Source organism: Salmo trutta, chromosome 30, assembly GCF_901001165.1.
Source record: "Salmo trutta chromosome 30, fSalTru1.1, whole genome shotgun sequence".
Lineage (NCBI taxonomy): Eukaryota > Metazoa > Chordata > Actinopteri > Salmoniformes > Salmonidae > Salmo > Salmo trutta.
Window position 1 is genome coordinate 45,391,107 of NC_042986.1, and position 21,185 is coordinate 45,412,291.

Below are 21,185 nucleotides of genomic sequence, written 5' to 3' on the forward strand. Positions count from 1 at the left end.
GATCCCCTTGGCCTTAACCCTTCCATGTCTGACCCAATCCCCTTGGCCTTAACCCTTCCATGTCTGACCCAATCCGATCCCCTTGGCCTTAACCCTTCCATGTCTGACCCAATCCCCTTGGCCTTAACCCTTCCATGTCTGACCCAATCCGATCCCCTCGGCCTTAACCCTTCCATGTCTGACCCAATCCCCTTGGCCTTAACCCTTTCATGTCTGACCCAATCCGATCCCCTCGGCCTTAACCCTTCCATGTCTGACCCAATCCGATCCCCTCGGCTTTAACCCTTCCATGTCTGACCCAATCCGATCCCCTTGGCCTTAACCCTTCCATGTCTGACCCAATCCCCTTGGCCTTAACCCTTCCATGTCTGAATGGTCTGGATAGGTAGAAGCAGGTAGTAGGGGAGCGTCTACCATATTACTAACGGCGTACAGATCTACCAACAAAAGGTTACGGGCCAAGGTGAGGGGAGCTCATTGGGACCGGCTGTAAGACAGATGGAGACATTGAGAGTAAATAACATTTGTATAAAATCATTTTATTGTTGAAATTGACAAATGATAACAATGTCACCTTAAATGAATATAACAACGACTGAATGAACCGTTGTGTGATTCACCAGTTATTGTTTCACTAACAGAACAGTCCAACAGAAACAGACTGGAGTAGAACACGCACAGAATGACTTCCCACAACCCCCCACTCTATCTCTGGCTAACACTGGCGCTCGTGTTAGCAGAGGTGACGACTGCCGGGGCGGCGGGAGGGGCGGTGGCGTCTCTGTACTGCTGAGTCCAGCTCTGAGGATCCTGTTCATGGAGCTAACAGATGGGAGAGAGGACCACCTCAGTTACACAGCTACAGCACCTACTGAAAGTCCACACATCGTTGCAAGGTTTACATTCTGTTGCTTCAAAATGTCTAATCTAAAAAGGGATTAAATAAAAATAAAAAATCCCCACAATCTACTCCACATGTTCAAAGTGAAAGAAATTAATTTCAGAAAATTTGTATAAATTAGAAAAGTACATTTCATTAAGAAAATGTGGTGTGGTAGCTAGCTGTTTAATAGTGGCAGTGACTAGTTATAGTAATGGTAGCAAGCTGTTTTATAGTAGTTGTGGTTGGGAAATAAGTTATAGTAGTGGTAGTAACTGGTTATAGTAATGGTAGTGTCTACAGTAGTAATAGTAGTGACTGGTTATAGTAATGGTAGTTACTGGTTATAGTTATAGTAGTGGTAGTGACTGGTTATAGTAGTGGTAGTGTCTACAGTAGTGATGGTAGTGACTGGTTATAGTAGTGGTAGTGACTGGTTATAGTAGTGGTAGTGACTGGTTATAGTTATAGTAGTGGTAGTGACTGGTTATAGTAGTGGTAGTGACTGGTTATAGTAGTGGTAGTGTCTGGTTATAGTAGTGGTAGTGACTGGTTACAGTAGTGGTGGTGTCTGGTTACAGTAGTGGTGGTGTCTGGTTATAGTAGTGGTAGTGACTGGTTATAGTAATGGTAGTGACTGGTTATAGTAGTGGTAGTGACTGGTTATAGTAGTGGTAGTGACTGGTTATAGCAGTGGTAGTGACTGGTTACAGTAGTGGTGGTGTCTGGTTATAGTAGTGGTAGTGACTGGTTATAGTAATGGTAGTGACTGGTTATAGTAGTGGTAGTGACTGGTTATAGTAGTGGTAGTGACTGGTTATAGTAGTGGTAGTGACTGGTTATAGTTATAGTAGTGGTAGTGACTGGTTATAGTAGTGGTAGTGACTGGTTATAGTAGTGGTAGTGTCTGGTTATAGTAGTGGTAGTGTCTGGTTATAGTAGTGGTAGTGACTGGTTACAGTAGTGGTGGTGTCTGGTTACAGTAGTGGTGGTGTCTGGTTATAGTAGTGGTAGTGACTGGTTATAGTAATGGTAGTGACTGGTTATAGTAGTGGTAGTGACTGGTTATAGCAGTGGTAGTGACTGGTTATAGCAGTGGTAGTGACTGGTTACAGTAGTGGTGGTGTCTGGTTATAGTAGTGGTGGTGACTGGTTATAGTAATGGTAGTGACTGGTTATAGTAGTGGTAGTGACTGGTTATAGTAGTGGTAGTGACTGGTTATAGTAGTGGTAGTGACTGGTTATAGTAGTGGTAGTGACTGGTTATAGTAGTGGTAGTGTCTGGTTATAGTAGTGGTAGTGTCTGGTTATAGTAGTGGTAGTGACTGGTTATAGTAGTGGTAGTGACTGGTTATAGTAGTGGTAGTGTCTGGTTATAGTAGTGGTAGTGACTGGTTATAGTAGTGGTAGTGACTGGTTATAGTAGTGGTAGTGACTGGTTATAGTAGTGGTAGTGACTGGTTATAGTAGTGGTTGTGACTGGTTATAGTAATGGTAGTGACTGGTTATAGTAATGGTAGTGACTGGTTATAGTTATAGTAGTGGTAGTGACTGGTTATAGTAGTGACTGGTTATAGTAGTGGTAGTGACTGGTTATAGTAGTGGTAGTGTCTACAGTAGAAGTGGTAGTGACTGGTTATAGTAGTGGTAGTGACTGGTTATAGTAGTGGTAGTGACTGGTTATAGTAATGGTAGTGACTGGTTATAGTAGTGGTAGTGACTGGTTATAGTAGTGGTAGTGTCTACAGTAGTAATGGTAGTGACTGGTTATAGTAGTGACTGGTTATAGTTATAGTAGTGGTAGTGACTGGTTATAGTAGTGGTAGTGTCTACAGTAGTAATGGTAGTGTCTACAGTAGTAATGGTAGTGACTGGTTATAGTAGTGGTAGTGTCTGGTTATAGTAGTGGTAGTGACTGGTTATAGTAGTGGTAGTGACTGGTTATAGTAGTGGTAGTGACTGGTTATAGTAGTGGTAGTGACTGGTTATAGTAGTGGTAGTGACTGGTTATAGTAGTGGTAGTGACTGGTTATAGTAGTGGTAGTGACTGGTTATAGTAGTGGTAGTGACTGGTTATAGTAGTGGTAGTGACTGGTTATAGTAGTGGTAGTGACTGGTTATAGTAGTGGTGGTGTCTACAGTAGTAATGGTAGTGACTGGTTATAGTTATAGTAGTGGTAGTGACTGGTTATAGTAGTGGTAGTGACTGGTTATAGTAGTGGTAGTGTCTGGTTATAGTAATGGTAGTGACTGGTTATAGTAGTGGTAGTGACTGGTTACAGTAGTGGTGGTGTCTGGTTATAGTATTGGTACTGACTGGTTATATTAGTGTTAGTGACTGGTTATAGTAGTGGTAGTGACTGGTTATAGTAGTGGTAGTGACTGGTTATAGTAGTGGTAGTGTCTGGTTATAGTAATGGTAGTGACTGGTTATAGTAATGGTAGTGACTGGTTATAGTAGTGGTAGTGTCTACAGTAGTAGTGGTAGTGACTGGTTATAGTAGTGGTAGTGACTGGTTATAGTTATAGTAGTGGTAGTGTCTACAGTAGTAGTGGTAGTGACTGGTTATAGTAGTGGTAGTGACTGGTTATAGTAGTGGTAGTGACTGGTTATAGTAGTGGTAGTGTCTACAGTAGTAATGGTAGTGTCTACAGTAGTAATGGTAGTGACTGGTTATAGTAGTGGTAGTCTCTACAGTAGTAATGGTAGTGACTGGTTATAGTAGTGGTAGTGACTGGTTATAGTAGTGGTAGTGACTGGTTATAGTAATGGTAGTGTCTGGTTATAGTAGTGGTAGTGACTGGTTATAGTAGTGGTAGTGACTGGTTATAGTAGTGGTAGTGACTGGTTATAGTAGTGGTAGTGACTGGTTATAGTAGTGGTAGTGACTGGTTATAGTAGTGGTAGTGACTGGTTATAGTAATGGTAGTGACTGGTTATAGTAGTGGTAGTGACTGGTTATAGTAGTGGTAGTGACTGGTTATAGTAGTGGTAGTGGCTGGTTATAGTAGTGGTAGTGACTGGTTATAGTAGTGGTAGTGGTAGTGACTGGTTATAGTAGTGGTAGTGACTGGTTATAGTTATAGTAGTGGTAGTGACTGGTTATAGTAGTGGTAGTGACTGGTTATAGTTATAGTAGTGGTAGTGACTGGTTATAGTAGAGGTAGTGACTGGTTATAGTAGTGGTAGTGACTGGTTATAGTAATGGTAGTGACTGGTTATAGTAGTGGTAGTGACTGGTTATAGTAGAGGTAGTGACTGGTTATAGTAGAGGTAGTGACTGGTTATAATAGAGGTAGTGACTGGTTATAGTAATGGTAGTGACTGGTTATAGTAGTGGTAGTGACTGGTTATAGTAGAGGGTAGTGACTGGTTATAGTAGTGGTAGTGACTGGTTATAGTAGTGGTAGTGACTGGTTATAGTAGTGGTGGTAGTGACTGGTTATAGTAGTGGTAGTGACTGGTTATAGTAGTGGTAGTGACTGGTTATAGTAGTGGTAGTGACTGGTTATAGTAGTGGTAGTGTCTGGTTATAGTAGTGGTAGTGACTGGTTATAGTTATAGTAGTGGTAGTGACTGGTTATAGTAGTGGTAGTGACTGGTTATAGTAGTGGTAGTGACTGGTTATAGTAATGGTAGTGACTGGTTATAGTAGTGGTAGTGACTACAGTAGTAATGGTAGTGACTGGTTATAGTAGTGGTAGTGACTGGTTATAGTAGTGGTAGTGACTGGTTATAGTAGTGGTAGTGACTGGTTATAGTAGTGGTAGTGACTGGTTATAGTAGTGGTAGTGACTGGTAGTATAGTAGTAGTAGTGGTAGTGACTGGTTATAGTAGTGGTAGTGACTGGTTATAGTAGTGGTAGTGACTGGTTATAGTAGTGGTAGTGACTGGTTATAGTAGTGGTAGTGTCTGGTTATAGTAGTGGTAGTGACTGGTTATAGTAGGTGTAGTGACTGGTTATAGTAATGGTAGTGACTGGTTATAGTAGTGGTAGTGTCTGGTTATAGTAGTGGTAGTGACTGGTTATAATAGTGGTAGTGTCTGGTTATAGTAGTGGTAGTGACTGGTTATAGTAGTGGTAGTGACTGGTTATAGTAATGTTAGTGACTGGTTATAGTAGTGGTAGTGACTGGTTATAGTAGTGGTAGTGACTGGTTATAGTAGTGGTAGTGTCTGGTTATAGTAGTGGTAGTGACTGGTTATAGTAGGTGTAGTGACTGGTTATAGTAGTGGTAGTGACTGGTTATAGTAGTGGTAGTGACTGGTTATAGTAGTGGTAGTGTCTACAGTAAAGGTGGTAGTGACTGGTTATAGTAGTGGTAGTGACTGGTTATAGTAGTGGTAGTGACTGGTAGTGACTGGTTATAGTAGTGGTAGTGACTGGTTATAGTAGTGGTAGTGTCTACAGTAGTAATGGTAGTGACTGGTTATAGTAGTGGTAGTGTCTGGTTATAGTAGTGGTAGTGACTGGTTATAGTTATAGTAGTGGTAGTGACTGGTTATAGTAGTGGTAGTGTCTGGTTATAGTAGTGGTAGTGACTGGTTATAGTAGTGGTAGTGACTGGTTATAGTAGTGGTAGTGTCTGGTTATAGTAGTGGTAGTGACTGGTTATAGTAGGTGTAGTGACTGGTTATAGTAATGGTCTGACTGGTTATAGTAGTGGTAGTGTCTGGTTATAGTAGTGGTAGTGACTGGTTATAATAGTGGTAGTGACTGGTTATAGTAGTGGTAGTGACTGGTTATAGTAGTGTAGTGACTGGTTATAGTAGTGGTAGTGACTGGTTATAGTAATGGTAGTGACTGGTTATAGTAGTGGTAGTGACTGGTTATAGTAGTGGTAGTGACTGGTTATAGTAGTGGTAGTGTCTGGTTATAGTAGTGGTAGTGACTGGTTATAGTAGGTGTAGTGACTGGTTATAGTAGTGGTAGTGACTGGTTATAGTAGTGGTAGTGACTGGTTATAGTAGTGGTAGTGTCTACAGTAGTAATGGTAGTGACTGGTTATAGTAGTGGTAGTGACTGGTTATAGTAGTGGTAGTGACTGGTTATAGTAGTGGTAGTGACTGGTTATAGTAGTGGTAGTGTCTACAGTAGTAATGGTAGTGACTGGTTATAGTAGTGGTAGTGTCTGGTTATAGTAGTGGTAGTGACTGGTTATAGTTATAGTAGTGGTAGTGACTGGTTATAGTAGTGGTAGTGTCTGGTTATAGTAGTGGTAGTGACTGGTTATAGTAGTGGTAGTGACTGGTTATAGTAGTGGTAGTGACTGGTTATAGTAGTGGTAGTGACTGGTTATAGTAGTGGTAGTGACTGGTTATAGTAGTGGTAGTGTCTACAGTAGTAATGGTAGTGACTGGTTATAGTAGTGGTAGTGACTGGTTATAGTAGTGGTAGTGTCTACAGTAGTAATGGTAGTGACTGGTTATAGTAGTGGTAGTGTCTCACCTGTCCAATGAACTCCAGTAGTTTGACCTTTGACACCTCCATGTCTGCCCTCTGACCCCAACGGAACTCAAACTCCAACGGCTCTGTGTGAGGGATACGGACGTACTCCAGGTACCTACAAAATCACAGGTCACTTTACGGAGAGTTGAATCGATTACTCATAGTCTCTGGTTATCATACTCGCTTCACCCTGTTCTCACGTCACCCTGTTCTCACGCCACCCTGTTCTCACGCCACCCTGTTCTCACGCCACCCTGTTCTTACGCCACCCTGTTCTCACGCCACCCTGTTCTCACGTCACCCTGTTCTCACGCCACCCTGTTCTCACGCCACCCTGTTCTCACGTCACCCTGTTCTCACGCCACCCTGTTCTCAAGTCACCCTGTTCTCACGCCACCCTGTTCTCACGCCACCCTGTTCTCACGCCACCCTGTTCTCACGCCACCCTGTTCTCACACACGTACAAACACACATAGTATAACGTTTAAAATGTGTGGCGTGTAAGGAGGTCCCGACAGTGATGTGGTGTCGGTTCTCATCTTCCTACTACTGCCCTATGGTGTGGTATAGACAGGTTCTCATCTGCCCTATGGCGTGGTATAGACAGGTTCTCATCTGCCCTATGGTGTGGTATAGACAGGTTCTCATCTGCCCTATGGTGTGGTATAGACAGGTTCTCATCTGCCCTATGGCGTGGTATAGACAGGTTCTCATCTGCCCTATGGTGTGGTATAGACAGGTTCTCATCTGCCCTATGGTGTGGTATAGACAGGTTCTCATCTGCCCTATGGTGTGGTATAGACAGGTTCTCATCTGCCCTATGGTGTGGTATAGACAGGTTCTCATCTGCCCTATGGTGTGGTATAGACAGGTTCTCATCTGCCCTATGGTGTGGTATAGACAGGTTCTCATCTTCCTACTACTGCCCTATGGTGTGGTATAGACAGGTTCTCATCTGCCCTATGGTGTGGTATAGACAGGTTCTCATCTGCCCTATGGTGTGGTGTAGACAGGTTCTCATCTGCCCTATGGTGTGGTATAGACAGGTTCTCATCTGCCCTATGGTGAGGTATAGACAGGTTGTCATCTGCCCTATGGTGTGGTATAGACAGGTTCTCATCTTCCTACTACTGCCCTATGGCGTGGTATAGACAGGTTCTCATCTGCCCTATGGTGTGGTATAGACAGGTTCTCATCTGCCCTATGGTGTGGTATAGACAGGTTCTCATCTGCCCTATGGTGTGGTATAGACAGGTTCTCATCTGCCCTATGGTGTGGTATAGACAGGGTCTCATCTGCCCTATGGTGAGGTATAGACAGGTTCTCATCTTCCTACTACTGCCCTATGGTGTGGTATAGACAGGTTCTCATCTGCCCTATGGTGTGGTATAGACAGGTTCTCATCTGCCCTATGGCGTGGTATAGACAGGTTCTGATCTGCCCTATGGCGTGGTATAGACAGGTTCTCATCTGCCCTATGGCATGGTATAGACAGGTTCTCATCTGCCCTATGGTGTGGTATAGACAGGTTCTCATCTGCCCTATGGTGTGGTATAGACAGGGTCTCATCTGCCCTATGGTGTGGTATAGACAGGTTCTCATCTGCCCTATGGTGTGGTATAGACAGGTTCTCATCTGCCCTATGGCGTGGTATAGACAGGTTCTCATCTGCCCTATGGTGTGGTATAGACAGGGTCTCATCTGCCCTATGGTGTGGTATAGACAGGTTCTCATCTGCCCTATGGTGTGGTATAGACAGGTTCTCATCTGCCCTATGGTGTGGTATAGACAGGTTCTCATCTGCCCTATGGTGTGGTATACACAGGTTCTCATCTGCCCTATGGTGTGGTATAGACAGGTTCTCATCTTCCTACTACTGCCCTATGGTGTGGTATAGACAGGTTCTCATCTGCCCTATGGTGTGGTATAGACAGATTCTCATCTGCCCTATGGTGTGGTATAGACAGGTTCTCATCTGCCCTATGGTGTGGTATAGACAGGTTCTCATCTTCCTACTACTGCCCTATGGTGTGGTATAGACAGGTTCTCATCTGCCCTATGGTGTGGTATAGACAGATTCTCATCTACCCTATGGCGTGGTATAGACAGGTTCTCATCTGCCCTATGGTGTGGTATAGACAGGTTCTCATCTGCCCTATGGCGTGGTATAGACAGGTTCTCATCTGCCCTATGGTGTGGTATAGACAGGTTCTCATCTGCCCTATGGTGTGGTATAGACAGGTTCTCATCTGCCCTATGGTGTGGTATAGACAGGTTCTCATCTGCCCTATGGTGTGGTATAGACAGGTTCTCATCTGCCCTATGGTGTGGTATAGACAGGTTCTCATCTGCCCTATGGTGTGGTATAGACAGGTTCTCATCTGCCCTATGGTGTGGTATAGACAGGTTCTCATCTGCCCTATGGTGTGGTGTAGACAGGTTCTCATCTGCCCTATGGTGTGGTATAGACAGGTTCTCATCTGCCCTACTACTGCCCTATGGTGTGGTATAGACAGGTTCTCATCTGCCCTACTACTGCCCTATGGTTTGGTATAGACAGGTTCTCATCTGCCCTACTACTGCCCTATGGTGTGGTATAGACAGGTTCTCATCTGCCCTATGGTGTGGTATAGACAGGTTCTCATCTGCCCTATGGTGTGGTATAGACAGGTTCTCATCTGCCCTACTACTGCCCTATGGTGTGGTATAGACAGGTTCTCATCTGCCCTATGGTGTGGTATAGACAGGTTGTCATCTGCCCTATGGCGTGGTATAGACAGGTTCTCATCTTCCTACTACTGCCCTATGGTGTGGTATAGACAGATTCTCATCTGCCCTATGGCGTGGTATAGACAGGTTCTCATCTTCCTACTACTGCCCTATGGTGTGGTATAGACAGGTTCTCATCTGCCCTATGGCGTGGTATAGACAGGTTGTCATCTGCCCTATGGTGTGGTATAGACAGGTTCTCATCTGCCCTATGGTGTGGTATAGACAGGTTCTCATCTGCCCTATGGTGTGGTATAGACAGGTTCTCATCTGCCCTATGGTGTGGTATAGACAGGTTCTCATCTACCCTATGGTGTGGTATAGACAGGTTCTCATCTGCCCTATGGTGTGGTGTAGACAGGTTCTCATCTGCCCTATGGTGTGGTATAGACAGGTTCTCATCTGCCCTACTACTGCCCTATGGTGTGGTATAGACAGGTTCTCATCTGCCCTATGGCGTGGTATAGACAGGTTCTCATCTGCCCTATGGTGTGGTATAGACAGGTTCTCATCTGCCCTATGGTGTGGTATAGACAGGTTCTCATCTGCCCTATGGTGTGGTATAGACAGGTTCTCATCTGCCCTATGGTGTGGTATAGACAGGTTCTCATCTTCCTACTACTGCCCTATGGTGTGGTATAGACAGGTTCTCATCTGCCCTATGGTGTGGTATAGACAGGTTCTCATCTGCCCTATGGTGTGGTATAGACAGATTCTCATCTGCCCTATGGTGTGGTATAGACAGGTTCTCATCTGCCCTATGGTGTGGTATAGACAGGTTCTCATCTTCCTACTACTGCCCTATGGTGTGGTATAGACAGGTTCTCATCTGCCCTATGGTATGGTATAGACAGGTTCTCATCTGCCCTATGGTGTGGTATAGACAGGTTCTCATCTGCCCTATGGTGTGGTATAGACAGGTTCTCATCTGCCCTATGGTGTGGTATAGACAGGTTCTCATCTGCCCTATGGTGTGGTATAGACAGGTTCTCATCTGCCCTATGGCGTGGTATAGACAGGTTCTCATCTGCCCTATGGTGTGGTATAGACAGGTTCTCATCTGCCCTATGGTGTGGTATAGACAGGTTCTCATCTGCCCTATGGTGTGGTATAGACAGGTTCTCATCTGCCCTATGGTGTGGTATAGACAGATTCTCATCTGCCCTATGGTGTGGTATAGACAGGTTCTCATCTGCCCTATGGTGTGGTATAGACAGGTTCTCATCTGCCCTACTACTGCCCTATGGTTTGGTATAGACAGGTTCTCATCTGCCCTACTACTGCCCTATGGTGTGGTATAGACAGGTTCTCATCTGCCCTATGGTGTGGTATAGACAGGTTCTCATCTGCCCTATGGTGTGGTATAGACAGATTCTCATCTGCCCTATGGTGTGGTGTAGACAGGTTCTCATCTGCCCTATGGTGTGGTATAGACAGGTTCTCATCTGCCCTACTACTGCCCTATGGTGTGGTATAGACAGGTTCTCATCTGCCCTATGGTGTGGTATAGACAGGTTCTCATCTGCCCTATGGTGTGGTATAGACAGGTTCTCATCTTCCTACTACTGCCCTATGGTGTGGTATAGACAGGTTCTCATCTGCCTTATGGCGTGGTATAGACAGGTTCTCATCTGCCCTATGGCGTATTATAGACAATTTCTCATCTGCCCTATGGCGTGGTATAGACAGGTTCTCATCTGCCCTATAGTGTGGTATAGACAGGTTCTCATCTGCCCTATGGTGTGGTATAGACAGGTTCTCATCTGCCCTATGGCGTATTATAGACAATTTCTCATCTGCCCTATGGCGTGGTATAGACAGGTTCTCATCTGCCCTATGGTGTGGTATAGACAGGTTCTCATCTGCCCTATGGTGTGGTATAGACAGGTTCTCATCTGCCCTATGGCGTGGTGTAGACAGGTTTTGATCTGCCCTATGGTGTGGTATAGACAGGTTCTCATCTGCCCTATGGTGTGGTATAGACAGGTTCTCATCTGCCCTATGGTGTGGTATAGACAGGTTCTCATCTGCCCTATGGTGTGGTATAGACAGATTCTCATCTGCCCTATGGTGTGGTGTAGACAGGTTCTGATCTGCCCTATGGTGTGGTATAGACAGGTTCTCATCTGCCCTACTACTGCCCTATGGTGTGGTATAGACAGGTTCTCATCTGCCCTATGGCGTGGTATAGACAGGTTCTCATCTGCCCTACTACTGCCCTAAGGTGTAGTATAGACAGGTTCTCATCTGCCCTATGGCGTGGTATAGACAGGTTCTCATCTGCCCTATGGTGTGGTATAGACAGGTTCTCATCTGCCCTATGGTGTGGTATAGACAGGTTCTCATCTGCCCTATGGCGTGGTATAGACAGGTTCTCATCTGCCCTATGGTGTGGTATAGACCGGTTCTCATCTGCCCTATGGTGTGGTATAGACAGGTTCTCATCTGCCCTATGGTGAGGTATAGACAGGTTCTCATCTGCCCTATGGTGAGGTATAGACAGGTTCTCATCTGCCCTATGGTGTGGTATAGACAGGTTCTCATCTGCCCTATGGTGTGGTATAGACAGGTTCTCATCTGCCCTATGGTGTGGTATAGACAGGTTCTCATCTGCCCTATGGTGTGGTATAGACAGGTTCTCATCTGCCCTATGGTGTGGTATAGACAGGTTCTCATCTGCCCTATGGTGTGGTATAGACCATCACACCCAGACAATAGAAACAGACCTCCTAGTTGTTTCACTGAAGGTGAACTGGTATATGTGTTCACAACTCATACATTACCATGCTATTACCATATAGCCATACCGTCACCATACATTACCATGCTATTACCATATAGCCATACCATCACCATAGATTACCATGCTATTACCTGATAGTACCATATAGCCATACCATCACCATACATTACCATGCTATTACCATTTAGCTATACCATCACCATACATTACCATGCTATTACCATATAGCCATACCATCACCATAGATTACCATATAGCCATACCATCACCATACATTACCATGCTATTACCATTTAGCCATACCATCACCATAGATTACCATGCTATTACCATATAGCCATACCATCACCATAGATTACCATGCTATTACCTGATAGTACCATATAGCCATACCATCACCATACATTACCATGCTATTACCATTTAGCTATACCATCACCATACATTACCATGCTATTACCATATAGCCATACCATCACCATAGATTACCATATAGCCATACCATCACCATACATTACCATGCTATTACCATATAGCCATACCATCACCATACATTACCATGCTATTACCATACTATTACCTGATAGTAACATATATTACCATGTTATTACTATATATTACCCATTCCGGGTGGAGCAAGACTCACCTCTGACGGACAAACTCGTCAGTAACGACCTTCTTCACGTCTCCAAAGATCTCGTGTCTCTCCCTGGGAGCGGGGGGTCAAAACAGTCAACACACAGATCATACTTCAATCTCCCTCCACATCTGGCTAGTAGATGTCCAAGCCTCAGTAAAGGAGCTCTAACCCAGTGACCGGGACCGCAGAGGAACCTCGGACCATCAGACTTACCCTTGATCAACTCTCAGCTTCTTCAGTGTGTTCCACACTATACCTACAAACACAAAGCATGATGGGACATCTCAGTGAGGAGGAGGGGCATACACACGGCACTGACGTCATCAATAAGTGGGGGGGGACAGACAGGAATTGGCAAATATTGGTATTTTTTACAAAAAAATAGAGTTGTGGCCCCCCATTGGCTACACTGGTGTCAGAAGTGGGACAAAGCCAACGGAACACTCACTCTCCTTGACCACACCCCCCTTCATGAAGACGATGCTGAGGATTACGAAGAGTAGACCTGTTTTTGGATTACTGGGACTCCTGTAAACACACACACACACACACACACACACACACACACAGGTAAACATCCATATATGTAGCCTTGTACAAGAGATCTCCTGTTTCTGTAGTGAGACAGCTTGATGTACAGGACACCTCCTGGACGGGACACTAGTCTATATCCTGTTTCTGTAGTGAGACAGCTTGATGTACCAGTACACCCCCTGGACAGGACACTAGTCTATATCCTGTTTCTGTAGTGAGGCAGCTTGATGTACCAGTACACCCCCTGGACAGGACACTAGTCTATATCCTGTTTCTGTAGTGAGAGCCTGATGTACAGGACACCCCCTGGACAGGACACTGGTCTACCTCCTGTTTCTGTAGTGAGACAGCTTGATGTACCAGGACACCCCCTGGACAGGACACTAGTCTATATCCTGTTTCTGTAGTGAGAGCCTGATGTACAGGACACCCCCTGGACAGGACACTAGTCTATATCCTGTTTCTGTAGTGAGACAGCTTGATGTACCAGGACACCCCCTGGACAGGACACTAGTCTATATCCTGTTTCTGTAGAGAGACAGCTTGATGTACCAGGACACCCCCTGGACAGGACACTAGTCTACCTCCTGTTTCTGTAGTGAGACAGCTTGATGTACAGGACACCCCCTGGACGGGGGAGGTGGTTACATCTGGAGTATTCTCTTGTCTTATCCGGTGTCCTGTGTGAATGTAAATATGCTCTCTCTAATTCTCTCTTTCTTTCTTTCTTTCTTTCTTTCTTTCTTTCTCTCGGAGGACCTGAGCCCTAGGACTACCTGGCATGATGACTCCTTGCTGTCCCCAGTCCACCTGGCCATGCTGCTGCTCCAGTTTCAACTGTTCTGCCTGCGGCTACGGAACCCTGACCTGTTCACCGGACGTGCTTGTTGCACCCTCGACAATTACTATGATTATTATTATTTGACCATGCTGGTCATTTACGAACATTTTAACATCTTGACCATGTTCTGTTATAATATCCACCCGGCACAGCCAGAAGAGGACTGGCCACCCCTCATAGCCTGGTTCCTCTCTAGGTTTCTTCCTAGGTTTTTGGCCTTTCTCAGGAGTTTTTCCTAGGGAGTTTTTCCCAGCCACCGTGCTTCTTTCACATGCATTGCTTGCTGTTTGGGGTTTTAGGCTGGGTTTCTGTACAGCACTTTGAGATTTCAGCTGATGTACGAAGGGCTATATAAAATAAATTTGATTTGATTTTTTATTTGGTTCTTCCTGAGGTCTCCATGTTGGGGAGGGAGTCTCTTCCTGGGGTCTTCCTGTTGGGGAGGGAGTCTCTTCCTGGGGTCTTCCTGTTGGGGAGGGAGTCTCTTCCTGTAGGGCAGGGGGTGTCTTGCTGGGGCATACAGTGGCAGCCACTAAATGCATATCGGGGAAACAGTGGTGCAGCGGTCTAAGGCACTGCATCTCAGTGCTAGAGGCGTCACTACAGACACCCTGGTTCGAATCCAGGCTGTATCACAACAGGCTGTGATTGGGAGTCCCATAGGGCAGCGCACAATTGGCCCAGCGTCGTCCGGGTTAGGGTTTGGCCGGTGTAGGCCGTCATTGTAAATAAGAATTTGTTCTTAACCTGTTGTGGTATAGGGGGCAGTATTTTCACGGCCAGATAAAAAACGTACCCGATTTAATCAGGTTACTACTCCTGCCCAGAAACTAGAATATGCATGTAATTAGTAGATTTGGATAGAAAACACCCTAAAGTTTCTAAAACTGTTTGAATGGTGTCTGTGAGTATAACAGAACTCATATGGCAGGCCAAAACCTGAGAAGATTCCATACAGGAAGTGCCCTGTCTGACAATTTGTTGTCCTTCTGTTGCATCTCTATCGAAAATACAGCATCTGTGCTGTAACGTGACATTTTCTAAGGGTCCCATTGGCTCTCTAAAGCTGCCAGAAAGTGGAATGGGGTGTCTGCTGTCTCTGGGCAAAGAACAGCAGCAGAGTTTGTAAGTGGTCAGCCTGGGGACAGTGAGACTGAGATGCGCGTTCACGAGACTACTCCATTTTTTTCTTTCAGCCTTTGGAATGAATACAACGGTTGGAATATTATCGCTATTTTACGAGAAAAGTAGCATAAAAATTGATTTTAAACAGCGTTTGACATGCTTCTAAGTACGGTAATGGAACATTTTGAATTGTTTTGTCACGAAATGCGCTTGCGCGTCACCGTTTGGATAGTTACCTGAACGCATTAACAAAACGGCGGTATTTGGATATAACTATGGATTATTTGGAACCAAAACAACATTTGTTGTTGAAGTAGAAGTCCTGGGAGTGCATTCTGACGAAGAACAGCAAAGGTAATCCAATTTTTCTAATAGTAATTCTGAGTTTAGGTTGTCCCAAACTTGGTGGGTGTCAAATTAGCTAGCCGTGATGGCCGAGCTATCTACTCAGAATATTGCAAAATGTGCTTTCGCCGAAAAGCTATTTTAAAAATCGGACATATCGATTGCATAAAGGAGTTCTGTATCTATAATTCTTAAAATAATTGTTATGTATTTTGTCAACGTTTATCGTGAGTAATTTAGTAAATTCACCGGAAGTTTGCGGGGGGTATGCTAGTTCTGAACATCATATGCTAATGTAAAAAGCTGGTTTTTGATATATGAACTTGATTGAACAAAAACATGCATGTATTGTATAACATAATGTCCTAGGAGTGTCATCTGATGAAGATCTTCAAAGGTTAGTGCTGCATTTAGCTGTGGTTTTGGTTTTTGTGACATATATGCTAGCTTGGAAAATGGCTGTGTGTTTTTTTGTGTCTATGTACTCTCCTAACATAATCTAATGTTTTGCTTTCGCTGTAAAGCCTTTTGGAAATCGGACAACGTGGTTCGATTCAGGAGAAGTGTATCTATAAAATGGTGTAAAATAATCCTATGTTTGAGAACTTTGAATTATGACATTTTGTGGTTTTAAATTTGGCGCTCTGATTTGTCACTGGCTGTTGAATAGTGTGGGACGATTTCATCCCACCTCCCCTAGAGAGGTTAACTGACTTGCCTAGTTAAATAAAGGTTAAATTGAATCAATATTTCCCCCCACACAGTGACCTACATGTTCTCCCTCTAGTCTTTCCACACAGTGACCTACATGTTGAGAGATTCTCCCTCTAGCTGCTCCAGTTTGTTGATGAGGATGTAGACGTGGTTCTTAGAGTCGATCTCCACCAGCTTCAGACCAAACACTGTCTCAAACACACGTCCCACCCTCTTTATTATCTCAGGGTAGATGTTCCTGTACTCCTTCACAACATGTTTCACGATGTCTGGAGAGAGAGGGGGGAAGAGGGGGAAAGAGAGAGAGAGGAAAAGAGAGGGGGAAAGAGGGAGGGTGCGGGAAGAGAGAGAGAGAAGATCAAATCAAGCTTTATTTATACAGCACATTTCAGACATGGAATGCAACAATGTGTTTCACAGGTCAAAAACTAATAAAAACTACACAAATAAAAACTGAAATATTCATTACACAAACACAAAAGAATAACAAAAACTGAATGACTAAAACCAGCCTCTCTGGTATTATTACTAATTGATTTCGTGTTGTATACACTGTTACAAATGGAAAAATATATTTATAATAACCTCTTCCTTGATCACCTTCTTATAGTTATTATTATTATCATCATTATAAATCAGTAATGTCATTATCATTAGTAGACTTAGTATAGAACCACCATGTCATTATCATTAGTAGTATAGAACCACCATGTCATTATCATTAGTAGACTTAGTATAGAACCACCATGTCATTATCATTAGTAGACTTACTATATAACTACCATGTCATTATCATTAGTAGACTTAGTATAGAACCACCATGTCATTATCATTAGTAGACTTAGTATAGAACCACCATGTCATTATCATTAGTAGACTTAGTATAGAACCACCATGTCATTATCATTAGTAGACTTAGTATAGAACCACCATGTCATTATCATTAGTAGACTAGTATAGAACCACCATGTCATTATCATTAGTAGTATAGAACCACCATGTCATTATCATTAGTAGTATAGAACCATGTCATTATCATTAGTAGACTTAGTATAGAACCACCATGTCATTATCATTAGTAGTATAGAACCACCATGTCATTATCATTAGTAGACTAGTATAGAACCACCATGTCATTATCATTAGTAGACTTAGTATAGAACCACCATGTCATTATCATTAGTAGACTTAGTATAGAACCACCATGTCATTATCATTAGTAGACTTAGTATAGAACCATCATGTCATTATCATTAGTAGACTTAGTATAGAACCACCATGTCATTATCATTAGTAGACTTAGTATAGAACCACCATGTCATTATCATTAGTAGACTAGTATAGAACCACCAGGTCATTATCATTAGGAGACTTAGTATAGAACCACGATGTCATTATCATTAGTAGTATAGAACCACCATGTCATTATCATTAGTAGACTTAGTATAGAACCACCATGTCATTATCATTAGTAGACTAGTATAGAACCACCATGTCATTATCATTAGTAGACTTAGTATAGAACCATCATGTCATTATCATTAGTAGACTTAGTATAGAACCACCATGTCATTATCATTAGTAGACTTAGTATAGAACCACCATGTCATTATCATTAGTAGACTAGTATAGAACCACCAGGTCATTATCATTAGTAGACTTAGTATAGAACCACGATGTCATTATCATTAGTAGTATAGAACCACCATGTCATTATGACTAGTATAGAACCACCATGTCATTATCATTAGTAGTATAGAACCACCATGTCATTATCATTAGTAGTATAGAACCACCAGGTCATTATCATTAGTAGACTTAGTATAGAACCACGATGTCATTATCATTAGTAGTATAGAACCACCATGTCATTATCATTAGTAGTATAGAACCACCATGTCATTATCATTAGTAGTATAGAACCACCATGTCATTATCATTAGTAGACTTAGTATAGAACCACCATGTCATTATCATTAGTAGACTTAGTATAGAACCACCATGTCATTATCATTAGTAGACTTATAGAACCACCATGTCATTATCATTAGTAGTATAGAACCACCATGTCATTATCATTAGTAGACTTATAGAACCACCATGTCATTATCATTAGTAGTATAGAACCACCATGTCATTATCATTAGTAGTATAGAACCACCATGTCATTATCATTAGTAGACTAGGTATATGCTAAAACGTTCCATTTTGGAAATTGCTTTCACAAACAAATGAGACTAAGAACAGACTTTGCTGTAATAAAGGCATACAAAACATTTTATATTGGTGTTTATATTGTTCAAAACGGTCAGATAGATTACAATATAATTTAACAGCACCTGTTTGACACACACAACATGGACCCAGAGCCTTGGTACAGCAACATGGACCAGCAACATGGACCCAGAGCCTTGGTACAGTAACATGGACCCAGAGCCTTGGTACAGCAACATGGACCCAGAGCCTTGGTAGGGCAACATGGACCCAGAGCCTTGGTACAGCAACATGGAGCCAGAGCCTTGGTACAGTAACATGGACCCAGAGCCTTGGTACAGCAACATGGACCAGCAACATGGACCCAGAGCCTTGGTACAGTAACATGGACCCAGAGCCTTGGTAGGGCAACATGGACCCAGAGCCTTGGTACAGCAACATGGAGCCAGAGCCTTGGTACAGTAACATGGACCCAGAGCCTTGGTACAGCAACATGGACCAGCAACATGGACCCAGAGCCTTGGTACAGTAACATGGACCCAGAGCCTTGGTGCAGCAACATGGACCCAGAACCTTGGTACAGCAACATGGAGCCAGAGCCTTGGTACAGTAACATGGACCCAGAGCCTTGGTACAGCAACATGGACCAGCAACATGGACCCAGAGCCTTGGTACAGTAACATGGACCCAGAGCCTTGGTGCAGCAACATGGACCCAGAACCTTGGTACAGCAACATGGACCCAGAGCCTCGGTACAGCAACATGGACCCAGAGCCTCGGTACAGCAACATGGACCCAGAGCCTCGGTACAGCAACATGGACACCAGAGCCTCGGTTACAGCACATGGACCCAGAGCCTCGGTACAGCAACATGGACCCAGAGCCTCGGTACAGCAACATGGACCCAGAGCCTCGGTACAGCAACATGGACCCAGAGCCTCGGTACAGCAACATGGACCCAGAGCCTCGGTACAGCAACATGGACCCAGAGCCTCGGTTACAGAACATGGACCCAGAGCCTCGGTACAGCAACATGGGAGCCCAGAGCCTCGGTACAGCAACATGGACCCAGAGCCTCGGTACAGCAACATGGACCCAGAGCCTCGGTACAGCAACATGGACCCAGAGCCTCGGTACAGCAACATGGACCCAGAGCCTCGGTACAGCAACATGGACCCAGAGCCTCGGTACAGCAACATGGACCCAGCGCCTCGGTACAGCAACATGGACCCAGAGCCTCGGTACAGCAACATGGACCCAGAGCCTCGGTACAGCAACATGGACCCAGAGCCTCGGTACAGCAACATGGACCCAGAGCCTCGGTACAGCAACATGGACCCAGAGCCTCGGTACAGCAACATGGACCCAGAGCCTCGGTACAGCAACATGGAGCCAGAGCCTTGGTACAGTAACATGGACCCAGAGCCTTGGTACAGCAACATGGACCAGCAACATGGACCCAGAGCCTTGGTACAGTAACATGGACCCAGAGCCTTGGTACAGCAACATGGACCCAGAGCCTTGGTACAGCAACATGGACCAGTAACATGGACCCAGAGCCTTGGTACAGCAACATGGACCCAGAGCCTTGGTACAGCAACATGGACCCAGAGGCTTGGTACAGCAACATGGACCCAGAGCCTTGGTACAGCAACATGGACCCAGAGCCTTGGTACAGCAACATGGACCCAGAGCCTTGGTACAGCAACATGGACCCAGAGCCTTGGTACAGCAACATGGACCCAGAGCCTTGGTACAGCAACATGGACCCAGAGCCTTGGTACAGCAACATGGACCCAGAGCCTTGGTACAGCAACATGGACCCAGAGCCTTGGTACAGCAACATGGACCCAGAGCCTTGGTACAGCAACATGGACCCAGAGCCTTGGTACAGCAACATGGACCCAGAGCCTTGGTACAGCAACATGGACCCAGAGCCTTGGTACAGCAACATGGACCCAGAGCCTTGGTACAGCAACATGGACCCAGAGCTTGCTCCTGACCTTTTTCTTCATCTCCAGTATTTTATTATTTAAACATTTAGTCACATTTCAACTAGTCACATTTAGTCACATTTCAACTAGTCACATTTCAACTAGTCACATTTCAACTAGTCACATTTCAACTAGTCACATTTCAACTAGTCACATTTAGTCACATTTCAACTAGTCACATTTCAACTAGTCACATTTAGTCACATTTCAACTTCACACCGCGTGGCCGCTGCCACTCTAACCTGGTGGTCCCAGCGCGCACGACCCACGTGGAGTTCCAGGTCTCCGGCAGCCTCTGGAACTGCCGGTCTGCGGCCAACAAGGCTGAGTTCATCTCAGCCTATGCTACCCTCCAGTCCCTAGACTTCCTGGCGCTGACGGAAACATGGATTACCACAGATAACACTGCTACTCCTACTGCTCTCTCCTCGTCTGACCACGTGTTCTCGCACACCCCGAGAGCATCGAGCCAGCGGGCTGGTGGCACTGGAATCCTCATCTCTCCCAAGTGGACATTCTCTCTTTCTCTCCTGACCCATCTGTCTATCTCCTCCTTTGAATTCCATGCTGTCACAGTCACTAGCCCATTCAAGCTTAACATCCTTATCATTTATCGCCCTCCAGGTTCCCTTGGAGAGATCATCAATGAGCTTGACGCCTTGATAAGTTCCTTCCCTGAGGATGGCTCACCTCTCACAGTTTTGGGTGACTTTAACCTCCCTACGTCTACCTTTGACTCATTTCTCTCTGCCTCCTTCTTTCCACTCCTCTCCTCTTTTGACCTCACCCTCTCACCTTCCCCCCTACTCACAAGGCAGGCAATACGCTTGACCTCATCTTTACTAGATGCTGTTCTTCTACTAATCTCACTGCAACTCCCCTCCAAGTCTCCGATCACTACCTTGTATCCTTTTCCCTCTCGCTCTCCTCCAACA

At 44.6% G+C, this 21,185-nt stretch overlaps 1 protein-coding gene across 3 annotated transcripts in view; it reads right to left on the minus strand.

The window, feature by feature from the left end:
- Window positions 1-518: 518 nt before the first annotated feature.
- ndnl2 (necdin-like 2) overlaps window positions 519-21,185 on the minus strand; it is a 29,983-nt gene continuing 9,316 nt past the window's right edge. For 2 of the 3 annotated variants that reach the window (XM_029724309.1, XM_029724308.1), the window contains exons 5-10: window positions 16,137-16,311; window positions 12,932-13,011; window positions 12,697-12,739; window positions 12,490-12,552; window positions 6,332-6,446; window positions 519-822 (exon numbers count right to left, since the gene is read on the minus strand). In XM_029724309.1, the coding sequence (XP_029580169.1) occupies window positions 706-822; window positions 6,332-6,446; window positions 12,490-12,552; window positions 12,697-12,739; window positions 12,932-13,011; window positions 16,137-16,311 (593 nt within the window). In that variant the 3' untranslated portion in view covers window positions 519-705. Of the gene's footprint in view, window positions 823-6,331; window positions 6,447-12,489; window positions 12,553-12,696; window positions 12,740-12,931; window positions 13,012-16,136; window positions 16,312-18,381; window positions 18,950-21,185 lie in introns of those variants that run through there. The other variant, XM_029724307.1, reaches the window with a different exon arrangement.